Genomic DNA, 25,422 nt, shown 5'->3' with positions numbered 1-25,422 from the left:
TTTTCCTTGATCCTGTCTGCCAATGACTTGTCATATCTCCTCCTGGCTCCTCTTAACTGTTTCTTTAGGTGTTTCCTGATTAACCTGTAACTCTCAAGTGCCCTACCTGAGCCTTTATATCTCATCCTCCATAGGCCTTCTTCCTCTTGACTAGAGATTCACATTCTTTAGTAAACCAGGGCTCCCTTGCTTGACCACTTCCTCCCTGCCTGACAAGTACACATTTAACAAGGACCTGCAGTAGCTGTTTCTCGAATAAGCTCCACATTTCAATTGTGCCCATTCCCTGCAGTTCCCTTTCCCATCCTACGCATCCTAAATCTTGCCTTGCAACATAATTGCCTTTACCCCAGTTATAATTCTTGCCCCGCGGTATATATCTATCCCTTTCCATCGCTAAAGTAAACATAGCCGAATTGTGGTCAGGAAACCAACCTGCATGCACTGGACAAAAACTGACCCATCTAAAGCACCCGGGGGAAGAAGATTGCAGGTTAGGAAGGCGGTGCTGAATTCGATGGATTTGACTGAGACAAGGTGGGGGGAGGGGGAATGAGGGTACTGGTGGAATCCGAGTTCGTCCCTTGTGGTTGAAGGGTTCCTAGCCGGAAGATGAGGCGTTCTTCCTCCAACCGTCGTTTTGTTGTGGTCTGACGATGGAGGAGTCCAAAGACCTGCATATCCTTGGTGGAGTGGGAGGGGGAATTGAAATGTTGAGCTACAGGGTGGTTGGGTTGGTTGGTCCGGGTGTCCCAGAGGTGTTCTCTGAAACGCTCCGCAAGTAGCCGGCCTGTCTCCCCAATATAGAGGAGGCCACATCGGGTGCAGAGGATGCAATAGATGATATGTGTGGAGGTGCAGGTGAATCTGTGGCGGATATGGAAGTTTCCTTTGGGGCCTTGGAGGGAGGTGAGGGGGGAGGTGTGGGCGCAAGTCCATAGTATCAGTTGGCCAGAGATTTATCAGGCAGATCTTCAATAACATCATCATCTTTGTATAGTATTTTGGGAGCAGAAACATGGAAGATACAGTATTTGGATAACTCAAATAATTCTTATCAATGCTTTGTGAAGATTTTTCATTGTTTTATGCATCAGGAAAATAAATAGTCATTTTATTTTCCATCTACGGTGGCTTTCCTTGAGAATTGTTCGGACAAGTGCAAGACGAAAAGCTTCAAAACATTTCTTTATCCAGATAAATATTCATGCTGTGTTTTCCAGCTTTCACACTTGTGATAAGGCTTTCAAATGTCAATTCTATCATGCAGAAAATTCCCAAATCCAGAAATGACTTGGTCCCAAGCATAAAATAAAAACAGAACTGTTCTGAAGAATTATCATACTGGACTCGAAACGTTAGCTCAGTTTCTCTCTCAACAGATACTGTCAGATCTGCTGAGCTTCTCCAGCATTTTCTGTTTTGATTTCAAATTTGCAGCATCGCGTTATTTTGCTTTTAAGTGGTCCCAAACATTTCAGACTAGCGAGATTAGAGTGCATTACTTTTAATTCATCCAATTTCCTCTCCCACCCTTTTCAACATTATTAGCGTTTCCTCAAGGAGTTTAGCCTGCAGAGCACATTCTTACAAACTTACAGCTAATATAGAAATAGCTTAAATGAAAACTGCGGACACCAATATATACCTCAGAGCAACTGGTAGGACAAAAAAAATCTTAATAAATGTGGAATAAAATGCATTTTCTCATTAATGCAGATCATTAAATTATCAGATTGCTCTACAAGCCCATCTGGTTTACTGATGCATGTCAGGGGAAGTTTGGTCTTCCAATATACACTAAACTACATGGCGAGGGGAAAAATTTCTGGCTGTTAACAGGCTGCTCCTTTTTTGAGTTCCTCAGGTGTTGGAGGTGATTTTCTCAAATTCCAGGAGCACCAATTACTGTTTATAAGCTGTTGCATTGTTTTGGAACTTTGAAAAAAAAAGTCAAAACAGCAGCACTTTTAAAAGGGAGAAAGACAGACAAAGGCAGCAAGCACATGGTCTGTAAGGGAGAGAGTGAGAAAGAAACCCACACTGCTTACTGCCTTTGCTGTTTGAATTCAGTGGACATCAGAATGTGCCGAGGGAAAGTTAACAAACAGCGAAATTCACAACTGATCTTGGAGGAACCTGTTTGGGAGAGGTCACAGCATAGAACCAGATAAGTAAATAATTTTAAGCATAGCCTTGCTGTAAATCCACAATAGTGAGTAGAGTGGGTTCTTTCTTGATTATATGTTTTTAATTGGGATCTGTCCCTTGATTAAGTTTTAAACATATATGCCATAAGTACTAACTTTGCCTGGAGCAGTGCTTTATAGAGCAATAACGTGGTGCTATTTTCTGGGTCTGTAGATTGGAAGGAGCAAAACGGCCTTTAGTAGTGTGATGTGCTCTTCCTGTCGGATATGGGAGTTTTAGGAGAGTTTAAGGGTTACTGAGGATTATATCTGCAATAAATGTCTTTGGTTGAGAATCCTGTCAGAACGAATGGATTGGTTGGAGCGGCAGTTAGAGACAATAAGGAATTTACAAGAGCTAGGGATGTGATGGATGGCAGTTATAGGAAGGGAGAAAAGCTGCAGATACCATCAGGAACTCCAGGAAAGGTAGGAGAGGTTGGCAGGTTGGACAGGAACCTTCTGTGGCTATCCCCATTTCAAACAAATATGCTATTTTGGAAAATGTACGGGGTGATGGACTTTTTTTTTGGAATGTAACATGAACAGCCAAGTTTCTGGTATCAAGACTGGCTCGAATGTAATGAAGGGTACATCCGGTTCCAAGTGATTGATTGCGTTACGGGACTCCTTAGTCAGGGGCACAGACAGATGGTTCTGCGGCCAGAAAAATCAGAATGGCGTGTTGCTTCCCTGGTGCCAGGATCAAGGCTGTCTCAGGGAGGGTGCAGAATATTTTCATGGGGGAGAGGGACCAGCAGGAGATCATTACACACATTGGTACCAAAGACACAGGAAGGGAAAAGGATGAGATTCTGAAGGGAGAATATAGGAAGTTAGGCAGGAATTTAAAAAGGACGTTCTTGAGGGTAGTAATATCTGGATTACTCCCTGTGCTACGAGCTAGTGAGGGTAGGAACAGGAGGATAGAGCATGGCTGAAGAGCTGGTGTATGGGAGAAGGATTCACATTTTTGGATCAATGCAATCTCTTCTGGGGTAGAAGTGACTTGTACAATAAGGATGGATTGCACCTGAATTCGAAGGGGATTCATGTACTGGCAGAGAGATTTGGAAGAGATGCTCGGGAGGATTTAAACAGTAAAGGGAGTGGAACCCAGGGAGATACTGGGAAAGAGATCAATCAGGGCAGGCAGGGACAAAGCAGAGAACAAGGTAGGACTGATGAATTAAACTGAATTTATTTCAATGCAAGAGGCCTAACAGGGAAGGCAGATGAACTCAGGGCATGGTTGGGAACACGGGACTGGGATATTATAGCAATTACACAAATGTGGCTCAGGGATGGACAGGCAGCTTAATGTTCCAGGATACAAATGTTACAGGAAGGATAGTAAGGGAAAATGCTACAGGAAGGATAGAAAGGGAGGCAAGAATGGGGGAGAAGCGGCATATTTGATAAGGGATAGCATTACAGCTGTGCTGAGGGAGGATATTCCCAGAAATACATCCAGGGAAGTTATTTGGGTGGAACTGAGAAATAAGAAAGGGATGATCACCTTATTAGGATTGTATTATAGAGCCCAAAATAGTCAGCGAGAAATTGAGAAACAAATTTGTAAGGAGATTTCAGTTAGCTGTAAGAATAATAGGGTGGTTATAGTGGGGGATTTTAACTTTCCAAACATAGACTGGGACTGCCATAGTGTTAAGGGTTTAGATGGAGAGGAATTTGTTAAGAGTGTACAAGAAAGTTTTCGGAATCACTATGTGGATGTATCTACTAGAGAAGGTGCAAAACTTGACCTACTCTTGGGAAATAAGGCAGGGCAGGTGACTGAGGTGTCAGTGGGGGAGCACTTTGGGGCCAGCAACCATAATTCTATTAGTTTTAAAATAGTGATGGAAAAGGATAGACCAGATCTAAAAGTTGAAGTTAAATTGGAGGAAAGCTAATTTTGACGGTTTAGGCAAGAACTTTCAAAAGCTGGCTCGGGGCAGATGTTCGCAGGTAAAGGGTTGGCTGGAAAATGGGAAGCCTTCAGAAATGAGATAATGAGAGTCCAGAGACAGTATACTTCTCTTAGGGTGAAAGGAAAGGCTGGTAGGTATAGGGAATGCTGGATGACTAGGGAAATTGAGGGTTTGGTTAAGAAAAAGAAGGAAGTATATGTCAGGTACAGACAGGATAGATCGAGTGAATCCTTAGAAGAGTACAAAGGCATTAGGCCTTAAAGAGAAAAAATCAGAAGGGCAAAATGGGAACATGAGATAGCTTTGGCAAATAGGGTTAAGGAGAATCCAAAGGGTTTTTACAAATACATTAAGGACAAAGGGGTATCGAGTGAGCGAATGGGGCCCCTCAAAGATCAGCAAGACAGCCTTTGTATGGAGCCCCTAGAGATGGGAGAGATACTAAGTGAACATTTTGCATCAGTGTTTACTGTGGGAAAGGACATAGAAAATATAGAATATGGGGAAATAGATGGTGACATCTTGAAAAATGTCCATATTACAGAGGAGGAAGTGCTGGATGCCTTGAAACGCATATGAGGATGATAAATCGCCAGGACCTGATCGGGTGTACCCTAGAACTCTGTGGGAAGCTAGGGAAATGATTGATGAGCCCCTTGCTGAAATATTTGTATCATTGATAGTCACAAGTGAGGTGCCAGAAGATTGGAGGTTGGCTGAAGTGGTGCCACTGTTTAAGAAAGGTGGTAAGGACAAGCCAGGGAACTATAGACCAGTGAGCTTGATGTCGATGGTGGGCAAATTGTTGGAGGGAATTCTGGGGGACAGGATTTACATGCATTTGGAAAGGCAAGGACTGGTTAGGGATAATCAACATGGCTTTGTGCGTGGGAAATCATGGTTCACAAACATGATTGTTACTTTTTCAAAAAACTCAGGATTGATGAAGGCAGAGAGATGGACGTGAACTATATGGACTTCAGTAAGGTGTTCATCAAGGTTCCCCATGGGAGACTGGTTAGCAAGGTTAGATCTCATGGAGTATTGGGCAAACTAGCCATTTGGATACAGAACTGGCTCAAAAGGTAGAAGACAGAGGGTGGTAGTGCAGGGTTGATTTTCTGACTGCAGGCCTGTGACCAGTGAAGAGCCAGAAGGATCAGTGCTGGGCCCATTGTTTTTCGTCATTTATATAAATGATTTGGATGTGAACATAGCAGGTACAGTTAGTAAGTTTGACACCAAAATTGAAGGTGTAGTGGACACAAAGAAGGTTACCTCAGATTACAACGGGATCTTGACCAGATTGGCCAATGGGCTGAGTGCGGCAGATGGAGTTTACTTCAGATAAATGTGAGGTGCTGCATTTTGGGAAAGCAAACCTTAGCAGGATTTATGCACGTAATGGTAAGGTTGTGGGGAGTGTTGCTAAACAAAGAGACCTTGGAGTGCAGGTTCATAGCTTCTTGAAAGTGGAGTTGCAGGTAGGTATGATAATGAAGGCGGCGTTTGGTATGCTTTCCTTTATTGGTCAGAGTATTGAGTACAGGAGTTNACGGGCATGGATAGGATAAATAGACAAAGTCTTTTCCCTGGCGTCTGGGAGTCCAGAACTAGAGGGCATGGCTTTAAGGGTGAGAGGGGAAAGATATAAAAGGGACCTAAGGGACAGCTTTTTCACGCAGAAGGTGCTGCGTGTATGGAATGAGCTGCCAGAGGAAGTGGAGGAGGCTGGTACAATTGCAACACTTAAAAGGCATCTGGATGGGTATATGAATAGGAAGGGTTTGGAGGGATATGGGCCATGTGCTGGCAAAAGGGACTAGATTAGGTTGGGATATCTGATTGGCATGGACTTGTTGGACCAAAGGGTCTGTTTCCGTGCTGTACATCTCTATGACTATGACTCCATGACTCCAGATCCTTAGCACTGCAGTTAACCTTTAACTCCCTCTGAAACAGCCTAGCAAACTGCTTCCTGATGAAGAGCTCGTGCTTGCAATGTCGACTCTCCTGCTCCTCAGATGCTGCCTGACCGGCTGCGCTTTTCCCATACGACAACTTTCCGACTCTGATCTCCAACACCTGCAGTCCTCACTTTCTCCTAACAAGCTGTTCAGTTGGTTAATAAATATTAGCCTTGCCCAGGATATTCTCATCCCAAGAATGACAAGCTAAAAATCTACCAGATGTAGTTTTCACTGAACTACTTTCATTTCACCTGCAGAGAAAACAGATTGTGCAAATTACAATCATCACCTCCTGACCCATGCCTTGCAGGAAATCCCATCCTGATAAACAACTGTGCACCGCGCCACTGCATGGTCAGTGAACACAGGACAAACACGTACAGTGAAAAACACAAAGGCATAGCCATAGTAACACTGCAAAGAATTCCCATTTTTCTTTCTCATTGCCATATTGTTGCCCATATTACAAATCTCAGAAAGCAAACAGGATGTGTGTTTTTCCCAAGATTATAGAATTAAAGAATCATACAGCGTGGAAACAAGCCCTCCAGTCCATGTCAAACACAATCCCAAACTAAGCTAGTCCCACCTGCCTGTCCCTGGCCCATATCCTTCTAAACCATTCCTATTCATGTACTTACCCAAGTAACTTTAAGCATTGTAACTGTGCCCACATCATCACTTCCTGAGGAAGTTCATCATCTCCTCCATTCCACACTTAAACTGCCCTTTGTAAAACAAAATTGCCATCATGTCTTCTTAAAATCTTTCTCTTTTTATCTTAAAAATATGCCCCCTGGTTTTGAAATCCCCCATCTCGGGAAAAGACATCTATCATTAACTATATGTACGTCCCTCATGATTTTATAAACCTCTAGAAGATTGCCTCTCAACCTCCCATGCTCCAGTGAGAAACATCCCAGTCTTCACGGTGACTCAGTGGTTAGCACTGTTGCCTCACAGCACCAGGGACCCGGGTTTGATTCCAGCCTCAGGCGACTGTCTGTGTGGAGTTTGCACATTCTCCCCGTGTCTGCGTGGGTTTCCTCCGGGTGCTCTGGTTGCCTCCCACAGTCCAAAGATGTACAGGTCAGGTGAATTGGTCACGCTAAAATTGCCCATAGAATTAGGTGCATCAGTTAGGGGGAATGGGTCTGGGTGAGTTACTCTTCAGAGGGTCGGTGTGGACAGTTGGGCCGAAGGGCTTTTTTCCATACTGTAAGGAATGTAACCTAATAAAAAAATTCTAACTTTCCATATACTGCAACATCCTGGTAAATCTCTTTTGAATCCTTTCCAACTATCTTTGTTTGTTACAGGAATATTTTTTAAATGCATCCATTTATGGATGTGGACACTACTGGCTGAGTTAGCATTTATTGCTCATCCCTAATGTCCCTTGAGAGGGTGTTGGTGAACCTCCATCATGAACTGCTGTAGTCCATGTGGTATAGGTACACCTGCAGTGCTGGTGTATTGAGGAACTCTCGGTTTATGGTACCCAGTTTGGGCACTGCTATCTGAGAGAGAGAAATACACTTTCTCAATATGTTGTTAATATATTCTTTTTTCAAGAATTTTCACATTGAAGTATCCAGAAATGGGAGGGGGGAAGCAGAGAGTTAACCAATTTTCTTTACAATGTTCCTCAATGTGTCAGATTCAAGATCGACTCGCTGCAGCAGAAAGGAAGAATCTGACCTCATTAACTTGATAAAAAGGCTGCCCATGAAATCAGAATGCTCAGGGAAGGAGCATCTGCTGTCAGTCATATCAGCGTACATACCCTTGTAGTGAAGCAAGGAACATTGATCAAGGTGACCTTGTTCCGACAGCTAGCCCACACCGTCTCATCCACTGCCAGCAGAGTTTCAACTGAAGCGGAACCAATTTTTACCAAGTGGGGAGTGTCCCATTCCCATTTCCCATCTGGAAAAAAGTGAGGAGAAAAAGATTGAACGAGTTAGAGCAAAACGAGATCCCCTGATCACAATCACATACAGACACCACTGGGTATCACTCCAGCAGTAAATCAATGTGGTGGCCAACAGGTGCAGTTGAGCTCAAACACCCACAACCATCAAAGGCACCCACTTATCACCCAACACAATCTCTGATAGAGATTAATCACATGGAGTAAGGGAGAGAGGGGGTTCACTTTTGTTCCAAGATTGTTCCATGCCAGTAACTATCTGCACACAGCGATGACTTCATCCATTTTAATGGAGACCATAACTTCTAGCCCAAGAACTTTTGATTCTGTTTCGATTCTCCTGCTCCTCGGATGCTGCCTGACCAGCTGTGCTTGACCAGCAGCACACTCTCAAACAGAAACTTTGAGTAAGACATGCCCAAGCGATTGGGGAGACAAGGTTGAAACCCTACAGTATAGTTCTTGCTCAGGATGCTGAATCTGTTTTACAAAACCCACCCCTCGATGATACCCAAGGGCTCAATGAGAGCTGCACCAGTAATCTGGAGAAAGCTACTGTTCCACTTTACAGCTGGAGGTCAGGAGCCGGGCGGAGGAAGTCACGCCACATACCCAACATTTTGCCGCTCACTCACCGTTTGTCCTGGTGTATATTGTGACGGTCCCATCCTGCAGGCCGGCGAACAAAATATTCAGCAAATGCTTCAGGCACACAACAGGCACCTCTCTGGGGCTTTTAAATATAAAAAGATGCTGGGTTGCCATGTCGACACTCGCATATCCCACAATACTGAAACAAAAGATAGATTAGTTGTCTGGATTCTGCTCAGGATTAAATCAAAATTAGATCCCAAACTACATCTCTCACGCACAAAGAATCAAGCGTATTTCTGTGCTAACATTGGGGACAATTGTTGCCATCTAAAAAAATCACATTCTCCAACCCCTTGCTCCAGATCGTGGATCTGTTATTACTCTCTCGCAAACCATCCCATCACTTTTCCTACCCATCCACACACCCAAAATGTTTATACAGGATCATATCTCTGGTTACTCAGAGGATACAGAGTTGGAGGAACTTGTTCCCCCAGAAAGCCGTGAAGGCAGTGTCACTGAATATACTTAAAGGCAGATTCTCACTGACAAGTGAGTGGAAAGGGAACAGGGCGAGGAGGAGAGTGGGGTTGATACCACAATCTGAGCAGCCATGACTTTATTGAATGGCAGAGAGGGCTTGATGGGCTGAATGAGCTATGCCTGCTCTTAGTTCATATGCTTTTAACTGCTGCCTGTGAAACTATTTTTTCAGTAAAGGAGTCAGAGCCTTTACAAGAGGAGTAGAAGAGGTGAAGAAAACAAAACATATTCTGTCCAACTGGAATTAAATTCAACTCTGAATCTTTCTTCACTTTGCACAGGATATATTCAATATCGATTAAGAAATGCACTTCATAAATAAGGGGCTGTCAGACTGATGACTTTACTCTCAGTATGTAACATTAAGGTATACACTGTTTGGTTTGAGGTCCCCATTGTAAAAAGTAGCCCCGGGCTCACAGACAATCGGAAGGTCTGTTTTGTCGACACATTTACTTTCAACAAAACATGTCCACCAACAGCACCTACTGTACACTTTGACCAAATTAGCACCTCAGAGGCTCACTTAAAATCTATACCTGCCCTTGGGAAATTTTAAGATCTCATTTTAATTGCTTCACAGACATGTTCTTGCTGACATTTGTCACCCATTCTGAAATGACCTGCTGGAGGTGGTAGTGAGCTGTGTAACGGACCAGGCCAGACCCACTCAAAACATTTTAAAGGAGGTAGCCTGGACTTCCACTATTTCTTATTTTAAAGGCAGGTGAGAGTGGATATTCCAGGAGTGATGCAGCTGGTCAAACCACTCAACTTTTAGCAAAACAAAATTTATTTGAACATTCCAGTTGAAACACAAACAAAAGAAAGCCGAATTTAGAATAACTTCACCAAATTACTGTTCCAGTACAGTAACATCCCATAAACACATCCTTTGGCAAAAAGATAAATTCAAACACAGATTCTTACAGGCAGGAGGGAACAACATTCAGAGGGAGATTTCAGAGCAAGTCAAGAGGAATACTTTACTGAAGTTTGCAACTCTTCTGGACTCCAACATCTTGTGGCTGCTACAGGCTAAAGCAAACTAGAAAAAAACCTGAAATGGGAGAGCTGGTCTCTTCCCTTCCATTGTTAAACTAGACCCCTCGCCACCTCTTCAAATAAAAACCCAAGGACAAAATAACCTTTTTAAAGTGACAGCATCATCACAGCTGCCTTCCTGAACTAAAGTCCGTGGCGGGGGAGAGGTAAGTTCACCCCCAATGCAGCCAGGGAGGGATTGCTGGGAATCTGAATGTAAAGGACAAAATGCTAAGAAACTTCTGTGCACGCAAGAGGTTAACTTTCTTGTGTTAGCTTCATGAAGGTGCTTAACTTTAAATATTTTCTTGCATTTTAGGGTTGTTAAAAAGGCATTTGGTGTGTTGGCGTTTATTGGTAGGGGATTGAGTTTCAGAGCCACAAGGTCATGCTTCAGCTGTACACAAGACTGGTAAGGCCGCACCTGGAGTATTGCATACAGTTCTGGTCCCCGCATTATAGGAAGGATATGGAAGCTTTGGAAAGGGTTGAGAGGAGATACACTAGGATGTTGCCTGGTGTGGAGGGAAGGTCTCACAAGGAAAGGCTGAGGGAACTGAGGCTGTTTTCATTGGAGAGAAGACTGTTCAGAGGTGACTTAATCAAGACGTATAAGATAATCACAGAGTTAGATAGGGTGGACAGTGAGTACCTTTTTCCTTGGATGGTGAAGGCTAACATGAGGGGACATAGCTTTAAATTGAGGGGTGATAAATATAGGACAGATATCAGGGGTAGTTTCTTTACTCAGAGTAGTAGGGGCATGGAATGGCCTGCCTGAAACAGTAGTAGACTTGCCAACATTAAGGGCATTTAAATGGGCATTGGACATACATATGGATAATAATGGAACGGTGTAGGTTAGATGGGCATCAGATTAATTTCACAGGTTGGCACAACATCGAGGGCCGAAGGGCCTGTACTGCACTGTAATGTTCTATGTTCTATTTTACCATCCTCCTATGTATTTCCAGCAATTTGTGTTTGGTTTGATTGCGCAGTCCTCACATCACCTGTTTCAGCAACAGCTGAACGCAGTCTGTCAACACTCAACATTGTCTGGGCAATGGGCCAGAGAGGAGGCAGAGTGTGTTACTGTTTACCCCAGTTCATTAGTCTAAAAACATCATCATATTGTACCTCTATAGGATGCAGAGGAATTCATGGGAAAAAAACAGTTTTTGCTTCTATAATGTTCATGCGTCATCATATTACTGTTTTCATCAGTGGACCTGATATTGACCAGCCAATCAGTCCGGAATAAAATCACAACAGTTCCAGCTCGTGAGGCAGCTATTTGACCCATCCAAGTCTGTATTGGTTCTCCGCAGGAGCAATGAAACTAGTTCCACTCCCCCTGCCTTAATAGCACCACAAATCATTTTGCTTCAGGTAATTAGCTCCGGCCTTGTGGTGCAGTTTTCGTGTCTCTATCTCTGAAGGAAGAGGCCCAAGTTCTGGTTCAAATCCCATCTGCCCAGGGTCCTACCATTTCCCAACAGTTTGATGGCACATCTGACAGTACAGCACACCCTCAGTACTGCACTGTGTCACTGCAGAATTAAGAATAGGTGGAACACATTTTCTCTGCAGCCAGACATATAGCTGCTGCTCGTTTCCCCGAATAAGGGGATTACTTAAGAGTAAACAGCTGTCAGTTGTTTCACAAACCTAACCTGAATCTAAGTGCACCGTGCTTTACAGTGATCCATTATATACAGCGTGATCCAAACACTGATCAAGAATAAAAATCAGCTAATTTCCACGGGGAACATGGATCTTAGGATCTCCCCGAAGACATTAATATGGAGCCAAGAGTATGCACCATCTGCTCATTACTCTCTAATCTTTCTGCTGAAGAATGAACATTCATGTGCATCAGGTAAAACAGAAGAAATAAATAATTTACATGTATGTACTTCTTTCACAATCTTAATGTCCAAAACACATTTATTGTCAATTAATATTTTTGGGGTGGCACGGTGGCTCAGTGGATAGCACTGCTGCCTCACAGCACCAAGGACCCTGGCTCGATTCCACCCTCAGGCAACTTGTACGTGTGGAGTTTGCACATTCTCCGAGTGTCTGCATGGGCTTCCTCTAGGTGCTCTGGTCACCTCCCATAGTCCAAAGATGTGCAGATTAGTGGACTGGCCATGCCAAAGTGCCTATAGTGTCCAGGGACGTGCAGTCTACCTGGATTAGCCGTGGGAAGTACAAGGTTACAGGGATAGGGTAGGGCGATGGGTCTGGGTGGGGTGCTTTTCGGAGAGTCAGTGGTCTTGATGGGCTGATTGGCCTGTTCCCACATTGTAAGGATTCTATGTTGTAATATAAAACTAGCAGTTAAGTTACACACAGCAAAGTCCCTCAAACTGGCTGAGAAATAAATATTGCTCAGGACACAAACAGCTCCCCGGTTCTTCTCCGAAATATAGTGCCAGGAATTTTTAAGTCCACTATAAGCAAACAGACATAGCCACGTTAAGTCTGTGTGATGAAAGGTGTGACATTTATACATATTAATTTATATTTTTAAGAGTTGGATTTTAAACTTGTAGCTAGTTTTGTATATTTGTGTGTGAGATAATTAATAGTTAACTAGGTTAATCATTTTGTAACTGTTTTTATGGATCACAGAGCAGATGCTTGAAAACCTCCTGGGATGTTAATGGAAGCTTGCTTACATAGTAGGGCTTTATGACAGGAGAAGAAAAAAAACATATTAAACCGTTAGCTTAACTAAAGCTAACACAAACAGTTTCTCTTTTAATTTAGATAAAAGCTTCTGCATTTAGTTCAGAAATGATGTGGCTACAGTTTGATCCAAAAATAGTTTCTCCCAGAATAAGAAGTTAGTTCAGAACAGTTGAGGAAATAATTAGCTGAATGAAAGGGTGTAGTTTCAAGACCGGGACTGTTTGGTTATAAATCTGCATTTATTATTCAAAGCTGATAAAGTCAAAAATCTCAGTTATGTGAATATGAAGGAAAAGATTTCATAGAATTGGAATGGAAGTCAAAACAGGAAACACAAGCCCACACATTCAATAGGGCAAGACAACTTTTCTGGATTTTGATTAACAATAAATTGATATTAGATGGGATTTTGTTTCATTGGGTCTTTAAAACATTTAACACATTCTAAAAGATTTCAATGTATTTATCTTCCTTTCCTCAAGCCGGTTTTATTGTTAAAACAGAATCTGTAGTCTAGCAAGAAAGGCCACCAGTTTCAATTAAAAAAAAGAACAAATTATGATCTAGTGAGCCAGATTTCATTCTGGGATCAGACTTGTCTAGTAGTAACATCAGCCGGTATCATAACACCCATCGTCCTGAAAATGGGAGCTCCAATGTAGGACCCTTTCAGAGCATTGAGAACCAAGGTCAATAGTGATAGCCCACTTCTCAGGGAGTTGGGCAACACTGACAGTCTAACAATATAAGCAATGGGCATTTGCTTAAACTGTGAATATGTAGTGTTGGTCACCTGCATCTCAAATCTTGTCCACCATATATGTACTCACCTGCATCATGCTCACTCTTATAATCCCTCATATTTAACATTCTCAAACTTGTGTTCAAATCCCTCCCCAATTTTATAACCGACTCTGGTTCCTCTCAACCAACCAAGATCTCTGTGCTCCTCCAACTCAGGGGTTTTTTTTTATTGTACATGTTTGGTTTCCTTTACTCCAACCTTGGTCTTCAGCTCCCTGGGCCCCAAGCACTGAAATTCCACCCTGAACCACTCCATCATTTTCTTCCCTTCTTGGATGCTGATCCTTACAATCTATTCCTTTGTGCATGATTTTGGCCAGTTACCCTAATACCTCCCATGGCCTGGTGTTAACCTTTGATTGGCAACATTCCTGTGAGATACGTGGAACATAATAGTGCAGTACAGGCCCTTCAGCCCTCGACATTGTGCCAACCTGTGAAATCAATCTGAAGTCCATCTAACCTACACTATTCCATTATTATCCATATGTTTATCCAATGACCATTTAAATGCCGTTAATGTTAGCGGGTCTACTATGTTGCATGGAAGGTGTTCCACGACCTTTCTACTCTCTGAACAAAGAACCTCCCTCTGACATCTATCCTATATCTATCAGCCCTCAATTTAAAGCTTTGTCCCCTTGTGCTAGCCATCACCATCCAAGGAAAAAGGCTGTCCCTGTCCACCCTATTTAATCCCCTGATTATCTTGAATGTCTCTATTAAGTCACCTCTTAACCTTCTCTAATGAAAACAGCCTCAAGTCCCTCAGCCTTTCCTGATAAGACCTTCCCTCCATACGAGCCAACATCCTGGTAAATCTCCTGGGTACCCTTTTCTAACGCTTCCACATCCTTCCTATAATGCGGCAACCAGAATTGTATGCAACACATCAAGTATGGCCGCATCAGAGTTTTGTACAGCCTCATGACCTCATGGCTCCAAACCTCAATCCCTCTACCAATAAAAGCTAACACAAATACTGACTCTCTCTACAAAATAGCAAGTTAAAGTGTAACTTGGGTTTTATTGAGGTGCCCCCTTACAGTTCAAGAGCCTGCCCAAAAGATTGGCCAAGTTCAGCCATTTCAAAAGGAGCCAGGTTGAGTTATAAGAAAGTTACTGGTATTTTCAAAACAAGTGTAGTAAATGGGATGATTCTGTAGTAAATAGGGAGTGAAACAAAATCATGCAAACTGAACAGAAAGACAAAAAAGATCTTCTAGCACCTCTCACCCTCTTACAACATGCCAGCATTTCACTAAACTGAGCACATCTCTACTTCCCTCACTGTTATATCATGGGAAATATGGCAACTAATTTGCACATAGAAATCTCCCACAAATGCTAGAGATAAGAATTGGATTTATTTTTTTTTTTAAATTAGGTTATCACATGTTGCTTCGGGATAAATACTGGCGAGGACACCCTGCACTTCTTGGAAATAGTGCTGTAGGATTTTTACATTTAGCCGAGGAAGCAGAGTCTGTGTTTGATCATCTTCTATGCACCTCAGACAATACAGCACTTCCACAGTACTGCAGTGACTCTCAGTCTAAATTTCATGCAGAGTGACTTGAACCTAAAACCTTCTGACTCAGAAGCAAGTGGGTCAGCCATTGAGCCACAGCCAGCGTTCAACTATTACTCTGATAAGAAAAATTGCTCTGAATTAATAGTACAACCACAGAACAGTTGTAACACAGAGGACAAGCCAAATCGCAGCCTTTGTGCCAGCTCTTGATATGATCAACTGAATAAGTCCTTCTCCTCTGGTATCTCCTTTTTCGCCATTGGAAATGTTTCTCAAGATCTACTCTGCTAAGACCCTTCGTGATTTTGACCATTTCTATCAAGTTTCTGCTCATCTTCTCTAAAAAGATGACAGCCTCAGCTTTGCCAATGTATCAATGAAACTGAAAGTTCTCAACCACCAATAAATATTTTAAATCCTCTTTGTACCCACTCCGGTGCCTTCACATTTTTCCTAAAATGTGGTGTCCAGAAGTGGAGACAACATTCCAGTTGAGGCCAAATCAGTGTTTTGAAAAAAAAAACATTCACTACAGTGTCTTGTTTTTTGTAACATAAGCTACTGTTTATAAAATCTAGGATCCCAAACCTCCAGCCCAGTCCTTTGGCTTCTGCCTTCCCTCCTTTTACTAAGGAGGAAATTATTCAATTTCTTTGCTGTTTCTACCAAAATATATCACTTCACTCTTCTCTATAATAAACTTGAGTGTGTAATTTAAGGGGAAAGATTTAAAAGGTACTTGAGGGGCAACATCTTCAAACAAAGGGTGGTTCGTATGTGGAACGAACTGCCTGAAGAAGTGGTAAATTCAGGTATAGTTACACCATTTAAATGATATTTGGACAGGTACATGGATAGGAGAGGTTTAGAGGGATATGGGCCAAATGCAGGCAAATGGAGCTAGTTTAGTTTGGGAAACCTGCTGGGCATTGACGAGTTGGACTCAAGGGTCTGTTTCCATAACACTATAAATTAATCTGCCATGTGCTTGTTCATTCCACTAGCAGTAAGAGAGAGGTCAATTTAGCTCAGTTGGCTGGACAGCTGCTTGGCACTGCAGAGTAAAACCAGCCCTGGGTGTCTAATGAGAGAGCAGTCCTATAGTCAGGTAGGTCGATGGAGACCTTACTTTTACATTCCACTAATCTGCCTACATCCATCTTCTTGATATCCATCACTAGTTTCCTTATATTTCAACAGTCTTCCACGTTTGTGCCTTCAGTGCATTTTGATACCATTCCTTGTACAAGGCTAGGTTATTAACATAGATTAAGAAAAGCAACAATTCAAGTATCAAATCCTGGAGAAATCCACTTTATATATCACCCGCCTATCCACTAAACTATCATGCACTACAGTACCACTCAGTTTCCAGTCAGCTAGCCAATGGGATATCCATGCTGCTAATCCCCTGTTCAATCCATGGACTGTAACTTTGCTGGCACATCCATTTTATGGTACTATTATATGGCACGTCAGCGTATGCTTTTTGGAAGTTCAGGTGAAATCAATATTTTAAAATTTTATATTCAGTAGCAGGAGTTTATAGTTAACAAAATTGAAAATTATTTTGAATATTTAAACCACATTAAGATTTTGGGCAACTACTGGGGGAGACAAAGAGCCTCTCTTCACAGTTGACAAGAGAACAAAACTTGACTGACCCCTTCTGTTCAAAATTAGTATTACATTCACTCAGTTGTGTTGAAAAATTGACTCATATCATTTTAGCACTCACTTTACATTGCTTGGAAACAGAGTCATACAGCATGGATTCAGACCCTTCAGTCCAACTCGTCCATGCTGACCAAGTTTCCCAAACTAAACTAGTCCCATTTGCCTGAGTTAGGCACATGCCCTTCTAAACCTCTCCTATTCATGTACCTGTCCAAACATCCTTTTAAATGTTTTAACTGTACCTGCATCTACCACTTCCGCAGGCTATTCATTCTACACACAAACCATGTGAACACGCTTTCCTTCACGTCCTTGTAAACCTCCCCCCTCCCAGTTTTGAACTCCCATGCCCTTGGGGGAAAAAAACTTTGTTATTTACCTTATCTATATGCCTCATGATTCTATAAACTGCCATAAGGCCACCTACGCTCCAGTAAAAAAAAGTCCCAGCCTATCCAGCTGATCCTTACAACTCACTCAAACCATCCATTCCTGGTCAAGACTCTGATTCACCGTACACAGCCCTACAAGCTGCAGTTCAACTTTCTGCCTTTGCCAATACCAACACCCCCTCTGCAACAGAAGTTACTTTTAAACATTCTCTCTGAGAATTTCATGCTGATTACATCAGCGTTGTTGGTTGAAACTCTTCCTCAATGAGTATCAATCACTTCTGGATGAGTGAAACAAATTGCTCGAGAAACTCAGCAGGTCAGGCAGCAACTGTGCAGAGAAAGCAGAGTTAACATCGCAAGTTGAGTGAGCTCAGAGGAGTCCCCAAATTTGAAATAATAATTCTGCTCTCTGTCCACACATGCTGCCTGACCTGCTGAGTTTCTCCAGCAATTTCTATTTTTGTTTCAGATTTTCAGTGTCCACAGTTTTTGGCCTTACTTCTAGATGTCTGTAGGGTGACAGTAATGCCCTCCCGTTCAGACTAACCTAATTATTTTCTTCAATCTTGACAGAGAAGTCGCCATTTCCCATATCGAACATCATAATCTCACAGTAAATCAGTGCCTATGTTTTGCTCTTTTTTAAGAGTTTCCACACAAACAGAAATAATATTTGCAAAGTATGAGCGTTATCAAGAAAGAAAAAAAAAACAAGTAACAGGATTAGATCACAGTGAGTGCATTCAACATTGTAAAGTAGATGCAGGATAAAAAACTAAGCAGATCACGGAAGTCCCAAGGTGCGGAAGCTTTGAAATTTTGTTGTGGAAGGTTAACAACATGTTTCTGATTAAATTCTTTTGCTTGCTTTTTCAAAATAACCTGCTCAAACCATTCAAAAAAGAAAGCAAAATATCAAGGAAAAACTGGAAAGCTGAAATAAAACTGAAAGTGATGGAAATGCTTATCTGCAGAAGGTGTTGTCAGATTCGGCTGAGATGTTCAACTCAGAGAATGTTCACTCAGCTCCTCTTTCCACAGATGCTGAGAGACTGAGTGCTGTATGTGGGCTCCTTCATCCCTGAAGTGATCTAGTATGGATTGGCATATCTGCTGCTCTGATCTAACTTTTCATTTGATTTGATGTATTATTGTCACAAGTACCAGGGTACAGTGAAAAGTTGCATTTTGCATGCAGTACAGGCAGGGTCATAACATACAAAAGATCATTGAGTGATTGAACAGAGCGAGGAATACAATGTTACATTTGCAAAACTGGAAGTCTTTGCACAGTATGCAATATGAAGCTTAATAACACAGCATAAATTTGCAGACTACCTGATCTACATTATTAGTAGCCTCAGGTCTGTCACCCACAAGTTCTTTCTTTACTTTGACTAAAGCTCAATGACATTAAGACCATAAGAATTAGGAACAGGAGTAGGCCATTCAGCCCCTCAAGGCTGTTCCGCCATTCAATAGGATCACGGCTGACACAACGTTCCTCATACTCACTTTTCCATAACTCTTGATTCCCTGAGTGCACTCAATGAACCCCTTTGGACCCATATAGAGAACATATCCAGCACTTTGGTGTTCAAAAGAAACATGGGTAATATTACAAAGAATTTTGAACAAAAACTGCACAATTACAAAAGAAATAATATATTTATTATCCTCTTTTGTGAACCGTGATCACAAGGGGCCCTTATGTTACAGAACCACCTGTTACAATCTGCTAGTACTGTGCCTCACTTAGACCGTACCATTGATTGCATGAAACACCAGTGACATTGAAGCAACAATTAAATGAATCACCTTTATTTATCCAGTTCATTTAGTTGAACTTGGTAAAGTTGTTCCTCAGCCAACTGAGAAAGCAGTATAAGAGAGCTGTGGGTACAGGGATATCACAGAGTCAGAAGGCTGTTGGCTCATGTCGCACTGCAGGGACTTGAATATCACAATCAAGGCTGACATTCCCTTGAAATACTGAGGGGGTACTGCACTGGCTCATGCATGGAGAGGGAAGGGAGATCAAGAAAGCAAAGCTCAAATCTTCCTACAAACATCAGCTGGATGAGAAAAGATCCTGTGCAGGACTCAAAAGGGAAAAGGCAAGCACTGACTAAATGCCGTCCATTAACTGATTATTCATTTCATTCTCATACAACCTGTTGAATACAAATTAGCTGCCTTGCTTACCTACATCATAAATATGGTTTCATTTCAAAGTGACACACTGGATGTGGAACAAGGTAGAATGGCCCAAGATATGCCTCTAGGCTAAAAGCATTTTGTTCCCCCTCTCCCCTCATGGAGGAAGTGGTATTAGCTACTGGTGACACAAAATGTACTGATCAGCAAAATGTTAATGGAAGGAACTTGAAGAACTGGCAACTCTGGAGAGCAAGTTAATACAAAATGAATGCCCACCTGCCATCTTGAAGTCCCATAACAATAATTGGGCTGTCTCCTGGTTTGTCCATCGGACAATCGCCATCGTCTTCCTCTCGGACCGTTAGGGGGATATACTCCATGCACAAGACCCAGGAGCTAACCTGGAAGGACTTGACGTGCTTGGGAGCAGATCTGTTCAAGGAGAAGAGATCGACCTGCCCCAGCCCCTGTTCTCGCCCACTGCCAATCTGTGAAAGGGCACATGGAAGGAAAAGAAACAAACGTTAAGTTTTGTTCAGCTGTCTAAAAGGAGACCATAACTCTTATCATTAGCAGTTCCCTGCCAGTGTCAGGATGGCTTACCCAAAGGTATCCCTGTGCCAGACACGTACTGGCAATGGAGATCCCAAGTAAGGATGATTGCACTGGAGTGTGAAGAGCTGCTGCAGGCTGCAGGGAGAGGAACATATTGGAGTGGTTAATAAATGCTCCTGTTCTCCTTTTACCTGCTGTGTACCATGTGCTAAGCCCCAACTGTTGAGCAAAATAATCTTCATTCTCCAAATGAAGATGTCCCTGCAGCAGGCACTTTCTGATATACTTCCTCTGTGGACATCAACACAATCATACTAAAACAACCCAGGAGCTGTGGATGCTGGAAATCAGAAACAGCTGGAGATGTGGATAGTGCCAAAGGATGTTATAGGTTACAGAAAGACATAGGTTAGCTGCAGAGCTGTGCTGAGAGGTAGCAAATGGAGTTTAATGCAGAAAAGTGCGAGGTGATTCACTTTGGAAGGAGTAACAGGAATACAGAGTACTGGGCTAATGGTAAGATGCTTGGTAGTGTGGATGAGCAGAGAGATCTCAGTGTCCATGTACGTAGATTCCTGAAAGTTGCTACCCAGGTTGATATGGCTGTTAAGGAGGCATACGTTAGCTTTTATTGGTAGAGGGATTGAGTTTCGGAACCATGAGGTCATGCTGCAGCTGTACAAAATTCTGGTGCAGCCGCACTTGGAGTACTGCTTACATTTCTGATCACCGCATTATAAGAAGGATGTGGAAGTTTGGGAAAGGGTTCAGAGGAGATTTACTAGGGTGTTGCCTGGTATGGAGGGAAGGTCTTATGAGGAAAGGCTGAGGGACTTGAGGCTGATTTCATTGGAGAGAAGATTGAGAGGTGACCTAATTGAGACAAATAAGATAATCAGAGGGTTAGATAGGGTGGTAAGTGACAGCACAAGGGGACATAGCTTTAAATTGAGGGGTGATAGATATTGGACAGATGTCAGAGGTAGTTTCTTTACTCAGTGTGGTATGGGCGTGGAACACCCTGCCCGCAACAGTAGTGGACTCGCCAACTTTAAGGCCATTTAAATGGTCATTTGATAGACATATGGACAAAAATGGAGTAGTGTAGAATAGATGGGCTTCGGACTGGTTTCACAGGTCTGCACAACATCAAGGGCCGAAGGGCCTGTACTGTACTGTAATGTTCTATGTTCTAATTCAGTAGGTCTGGCAGCAACTGTGGAGAGAAAGTGGAGTTGATCCTCCTTCACACATAGTGATCTAAGACAGACTCAGCATGTGCCTTAGCGATCTCAATGCTGTTTCTTGCATTGTCTCTCTCTCTCTCTCCGTTCTTTCACTTTGCATATGTCTAGAATAGTCAGGGCAAAGATCCTCGAAATTGTCCAAAGTCCAGGAAACTATTTTATACACTCTTGCTGTTCCCTAGATCCTCAGTCATCAAACTAAATTCTGCTTAGTCCTATTGCACTCACTTTCTATGATATAAAAACCGCTACTGGGGAAGCATGGTGCATTCTCCATATCTAAGCAAAATTGACTGTTGAGATTGAAAGACAGATTTGAATTGAAGTGGCTAATCCAGAAGTTAAGATAAGACTAACATACCAACTCTAAGATTCTGCAGGCGGAATACTCAAAGTATCACTGCTGATAAACTGCGCAGCAAGTGGCAGTTTGAAAAATCTTCCAGAGTTTGTCTCCTTTGAAACAAACTGGTGAAGTGACTGTCATGTTGAATGAGCATTCCTTTCATTTCCACCCAAAAATAAAAAAGTACAATGTTAGTAGTGATTGTTTCTGCGACATCAATTCAGGAACTGGCACAGAGAGACTAAGAATTTCTGAAATCTACTGGCAATCAAAGCGTTGTATTGCATTATACACTTACACAAACATATAAGAGTGTTTTATTAATATCAGTTTCCCTTACATTTGATTAAAATGCTCAGAAAGTAAATGCTGTATATTAGTTGACAGATGGTTAAAATTTTCGCATTTAAAATAAAGAGCGAGGGACATAGGTAGAAGTCATTCATGCAAATTACTGTTATTTCTGCTGGAATATGATTAAAAGCTGTAATTATTTGTTTCTGCCAGTCAATACACAAAGGCCAGACAGCTGCAGTTTGGTTCAATGCTATCCTCATAATTATATAAAAAAACTTATATATCCAACTGTCAGTCACACTCCACTGAGAGGACTAGAACCTGTGGTCTCCAAACACTCTTCACAACCAACTACTTGACTGATACACACATTCTGAAGGATAATATTGAACTTGAAATATTAAACATAAAAAATAGGAGGAGTAGGCCACTCAGTGCTTTGAGCATACCCATGATTATTGTGATCATGGCTAATCATCTAACTCACTTGCCTGTTCCTGCTTTGCACCATATCTTTTGATCCCTTTAGTCCCAAGCCCTGTATCGAAAGCCTTCATGTCTTAGTGCTTTCAACTGCTTGCTGGGGTAGTGAATTCCACAGGCTCACCACTAACTCAGTCAACGTTTTCTCCCTTCAAAAACAGTTCTCAGACCTGCAGAGTTTCTCTAGCACTTTCTGTTCTGATTTCAGATCTCCAGCATCTGCGGTGTTTTACTGGTATACACATGCAAGCTTGGACTCTGTCTCAATTTGGAGATGATAAGTCCAACACCAGGGTCATCCTCAGCTTAAAGCTGAACAAGTCTTAGAACTAAGCCTGGATCTGGGACTGCGCTGAGTTGGCTGAGCTCAAACAAAGTACCAGCTGGAAACCCTCCATAAACCTCCATTTCCCAAACACAAAAAGGTCAGGCTGAGCTCACACTCCTCCTGATTATATCAGTGACTCCTGGTGAAACATATCTCTGAGGACCTGCCCACATCTTTCTTCTTGACTACAACTACAGCCCTGAAAAGTACATGTAGATAATCTTTTCCATCAAATCTCAGGTAGTTAAAATTCATTTGCAAAACAGGATTTCACACAGAAACAAATCTTTGTGAAATAAATAGATCAAAATTGTTCACATCAATTTAGAGGGTACATAATTATGTAGAAGCATGTTGGGAGAAGTGAATTCTTAATACTTGCTTTTACATCCCACTTGGGTCTGTATCTCTTCATCTATCTGCATGGCAGCACTAACCATCAAAACTTGACAAGTGGTAATGATCCAACCTGTTTTTTACCGATGCATTATTTCTTGGCTTTGTAAATCCCCAATCCTTTTGAGCATCATTATTTGATGGTGCAGATTCAGTATAAACACCCTACCAAAGTGCACAGAAATACTTCAAATACTCAACAACTGAACTGTGGTCCATGCTTAAATGAACTGGACTACTGGAAGAGCAAAGCAGGAATTCAGCAACAATGGGTCCAAACCCAGGTGGGAAATATGATTGCAAATGCTGCCCCCACAGATAAACAAAAGCAGAATACTCTAATTCTACAAAAACAATGTTAGCAGCTGTAAAGAGGAAAGTGGAATGAAAGCCTTGGGACATTAGCCTTCATCAAAAAGGCAACCACAGTGTGGACATCTGTTTCCACTCAGCAAGTGTGAAGCTATCTATTTCCCATATCGATCTATCATTCGCATAGTGAAAGATTTTCTCTTTAAGACTATGACTCACTGAGCAGAATGCAAACAAATCGCATGGGAAAGAGAAGTGAAGAGGGAGATCGCTATTTCTTTATTGTATGGTCTTCCAATTAGCACCAAGAGTTTTGAAATTTTCCATGAGGCAAACCACCTTCCCACCTCTTCATGTGGAATATTTTACTCTATTAAAAGGCAAAGGCATAAAGAGGTATGGAGAGAAAGTAGAAATACAGCAGAGATAGAGCATCATTCTCAATCATATTGAAAGATGGAACGGGTTTAAAGGACTGAATGGCCTACTCTTGCTCCCAGTTTCCATTGTTCGGTGAGATATAAATATATAATGTTATCGTAGGTGGGTTGATACATGTTGAAGTACTGAGCTATAGATAATTACCAGATTTCAAGTTCTTGACCAAAGGGGCCAGTCTTTGGTGTTAGTTTCTGATGTCTTATAGTTGAGATAGTTCTTACATAAAGCGTACACAATAAGTTACTGGACCATGAAATGTTCTGAACCCATGGTCAATGAGCTATAGTGCCCACAAATATTGTAATCGTGGTTTCTGCTTCCCATTGTGAGCAGCACTAAAGGGCTGAATCTGCAACTTGACTTTCAGTGACATCAACATGCAGCACTGTATGTGACATGCAGAGAATGTTTTGCTGCCAAAGATGTTGATACCGTGTTCAGCAAGTGAAAAGGGTAGGGAACTAGAAGCCGTTTCTTGGATACAATTCTATTCCAAGTAGGCAGACTGCATCCACTTTACCCAGTTGTACTAGGCAATGAGCCTTTGTAGTGCTTGTCAACAGCTGCAGAGCAGGCACTCCTGGTACCATGTTATTCCTCCTTCTCCCATCCCTCAAAACTCTTTCTTTACTGACAACCTCGGCTTTGCTTACAAATGAGGCTGTCAGATTTGCCACCCCAACTAGTCCACCAATCCGCCCACAGGCAGAGCTAGGCATCCTGTCGACTACAGTCAAATGAGGTCTATTAAATCCAATAGGTAGACTTAGAGTTATTGTCCAGTCTATTTTTTCCAAATTAGACCTTAATAGAAAGTCCCCTTTTACCATTCTAATGAAACAACACTACACAAGCTATGGTTGGAGTAACTGGAAGATATATGGCAGAAGGAGGAGTGATTGAAAAGATCTGCTGAAGTTGACAGACCAGCAATCTCTTAGAGAGCAAAAACCTGTGTAATATCAGAAAGAGAGGAACAACGATTAAATACGAATGAGATGTGGATAGTGGCACACCAGCATGGAGCACCTAAAAAGGACACAATCATGAACAAGTACTTCAGGTGGTCAGTGAGGATTATGGAAACATCAAAAACAGTAAGTAAGAAATGCTTGAAGTGGTACGACCATTGTTGCAGAGAAAGCAGGGAAATGGGGCAAGGCACGTGACGGAGGCTAGGCCATCAGGAAGAGGAAAAAGGCGACCAGTTGGAAAGATGTGATAGTGAGAAGTTTGGACACAATGTCATTGCAAGAGGAATGAGTGACGGTCAGGAGATGATGGATGTGATGGAATGGCGGAAAGCTCATAACATTGAGGAGGAGAAATAGGCCATCCAGCCCATTGAGTCTGCTCCACCATTCGATCATGGCTGATATGCTCCTCACCCCCATTTTCCTACCTTCTCCCCGTAAACCCATTGCCAATTAAGGATCTGTAACTCCTCATTAAATTTACTCCCTGTCCCATCACAATCACACTTTGCGGTAGCAAATTCCACAGATTCAAATCCCCTTGGGAGAAGTAATTTCTCCTCAAC

The 25,422-nt window shown here is 42.2% G+C and overlaps 1 protein-coding gene across 1 annotated transcript in view; it reads right to left on the bottom strand.

Moving 5' to 3' along the window:
- Positions 1-25,422, bottom strand: part of LOC122540092 (rho guanine nucleotide exchange factor 10-like protein) — a 94,250-nt gene that overhangs the window by 15,789 nt on the left and 53,039 nt on the right. The window contains exons 17-20 of the mRNA XM_043675403.1: positions 20,081-20,167; positions 19,754-19,965; positions 8,662-8,816; positions 7,880-8,022 (exon numbers count right to left, since the gene is read on the bottom strand). Of these exons, the coding sequence (XP_043531338.1) occupies positions 7,880-8,022; positions 8,662-8,816; positions 19,754-19,965; positions 20,081-20,167 (597 nt within the window). The remainder of the gene's footprint in view (positions 1-7,879; positions 8,023-8,661; positions 8,817-19,753; positions 19,966-20,080; positions 20,168-25,422) is intronic.

The sequence above is a fragment of the Chiloscyllium plagiosum genome, chromosome 34 (assembly GCF_004010195.1).
Source record: "Chiloscyllium plagiosum isolate BGI_BamShark_2017 chromosome 34, ASM401019v2, whole genome shotgun sequence".
In the NCBI taxonomy this organism is placed as follows: domain Eukaryota; kingdom Metazoa; phylum Chordata; class Chondrichthyes; order Orectolobiformes; family Hemiscylliidae; genus Chiloscyllium; species Chiloscyllium plagiosum.
Note: the sequence above shows the minus strand (reverse complement) of the source record. Positions and strands in the feature narration are given on the sequence as shown.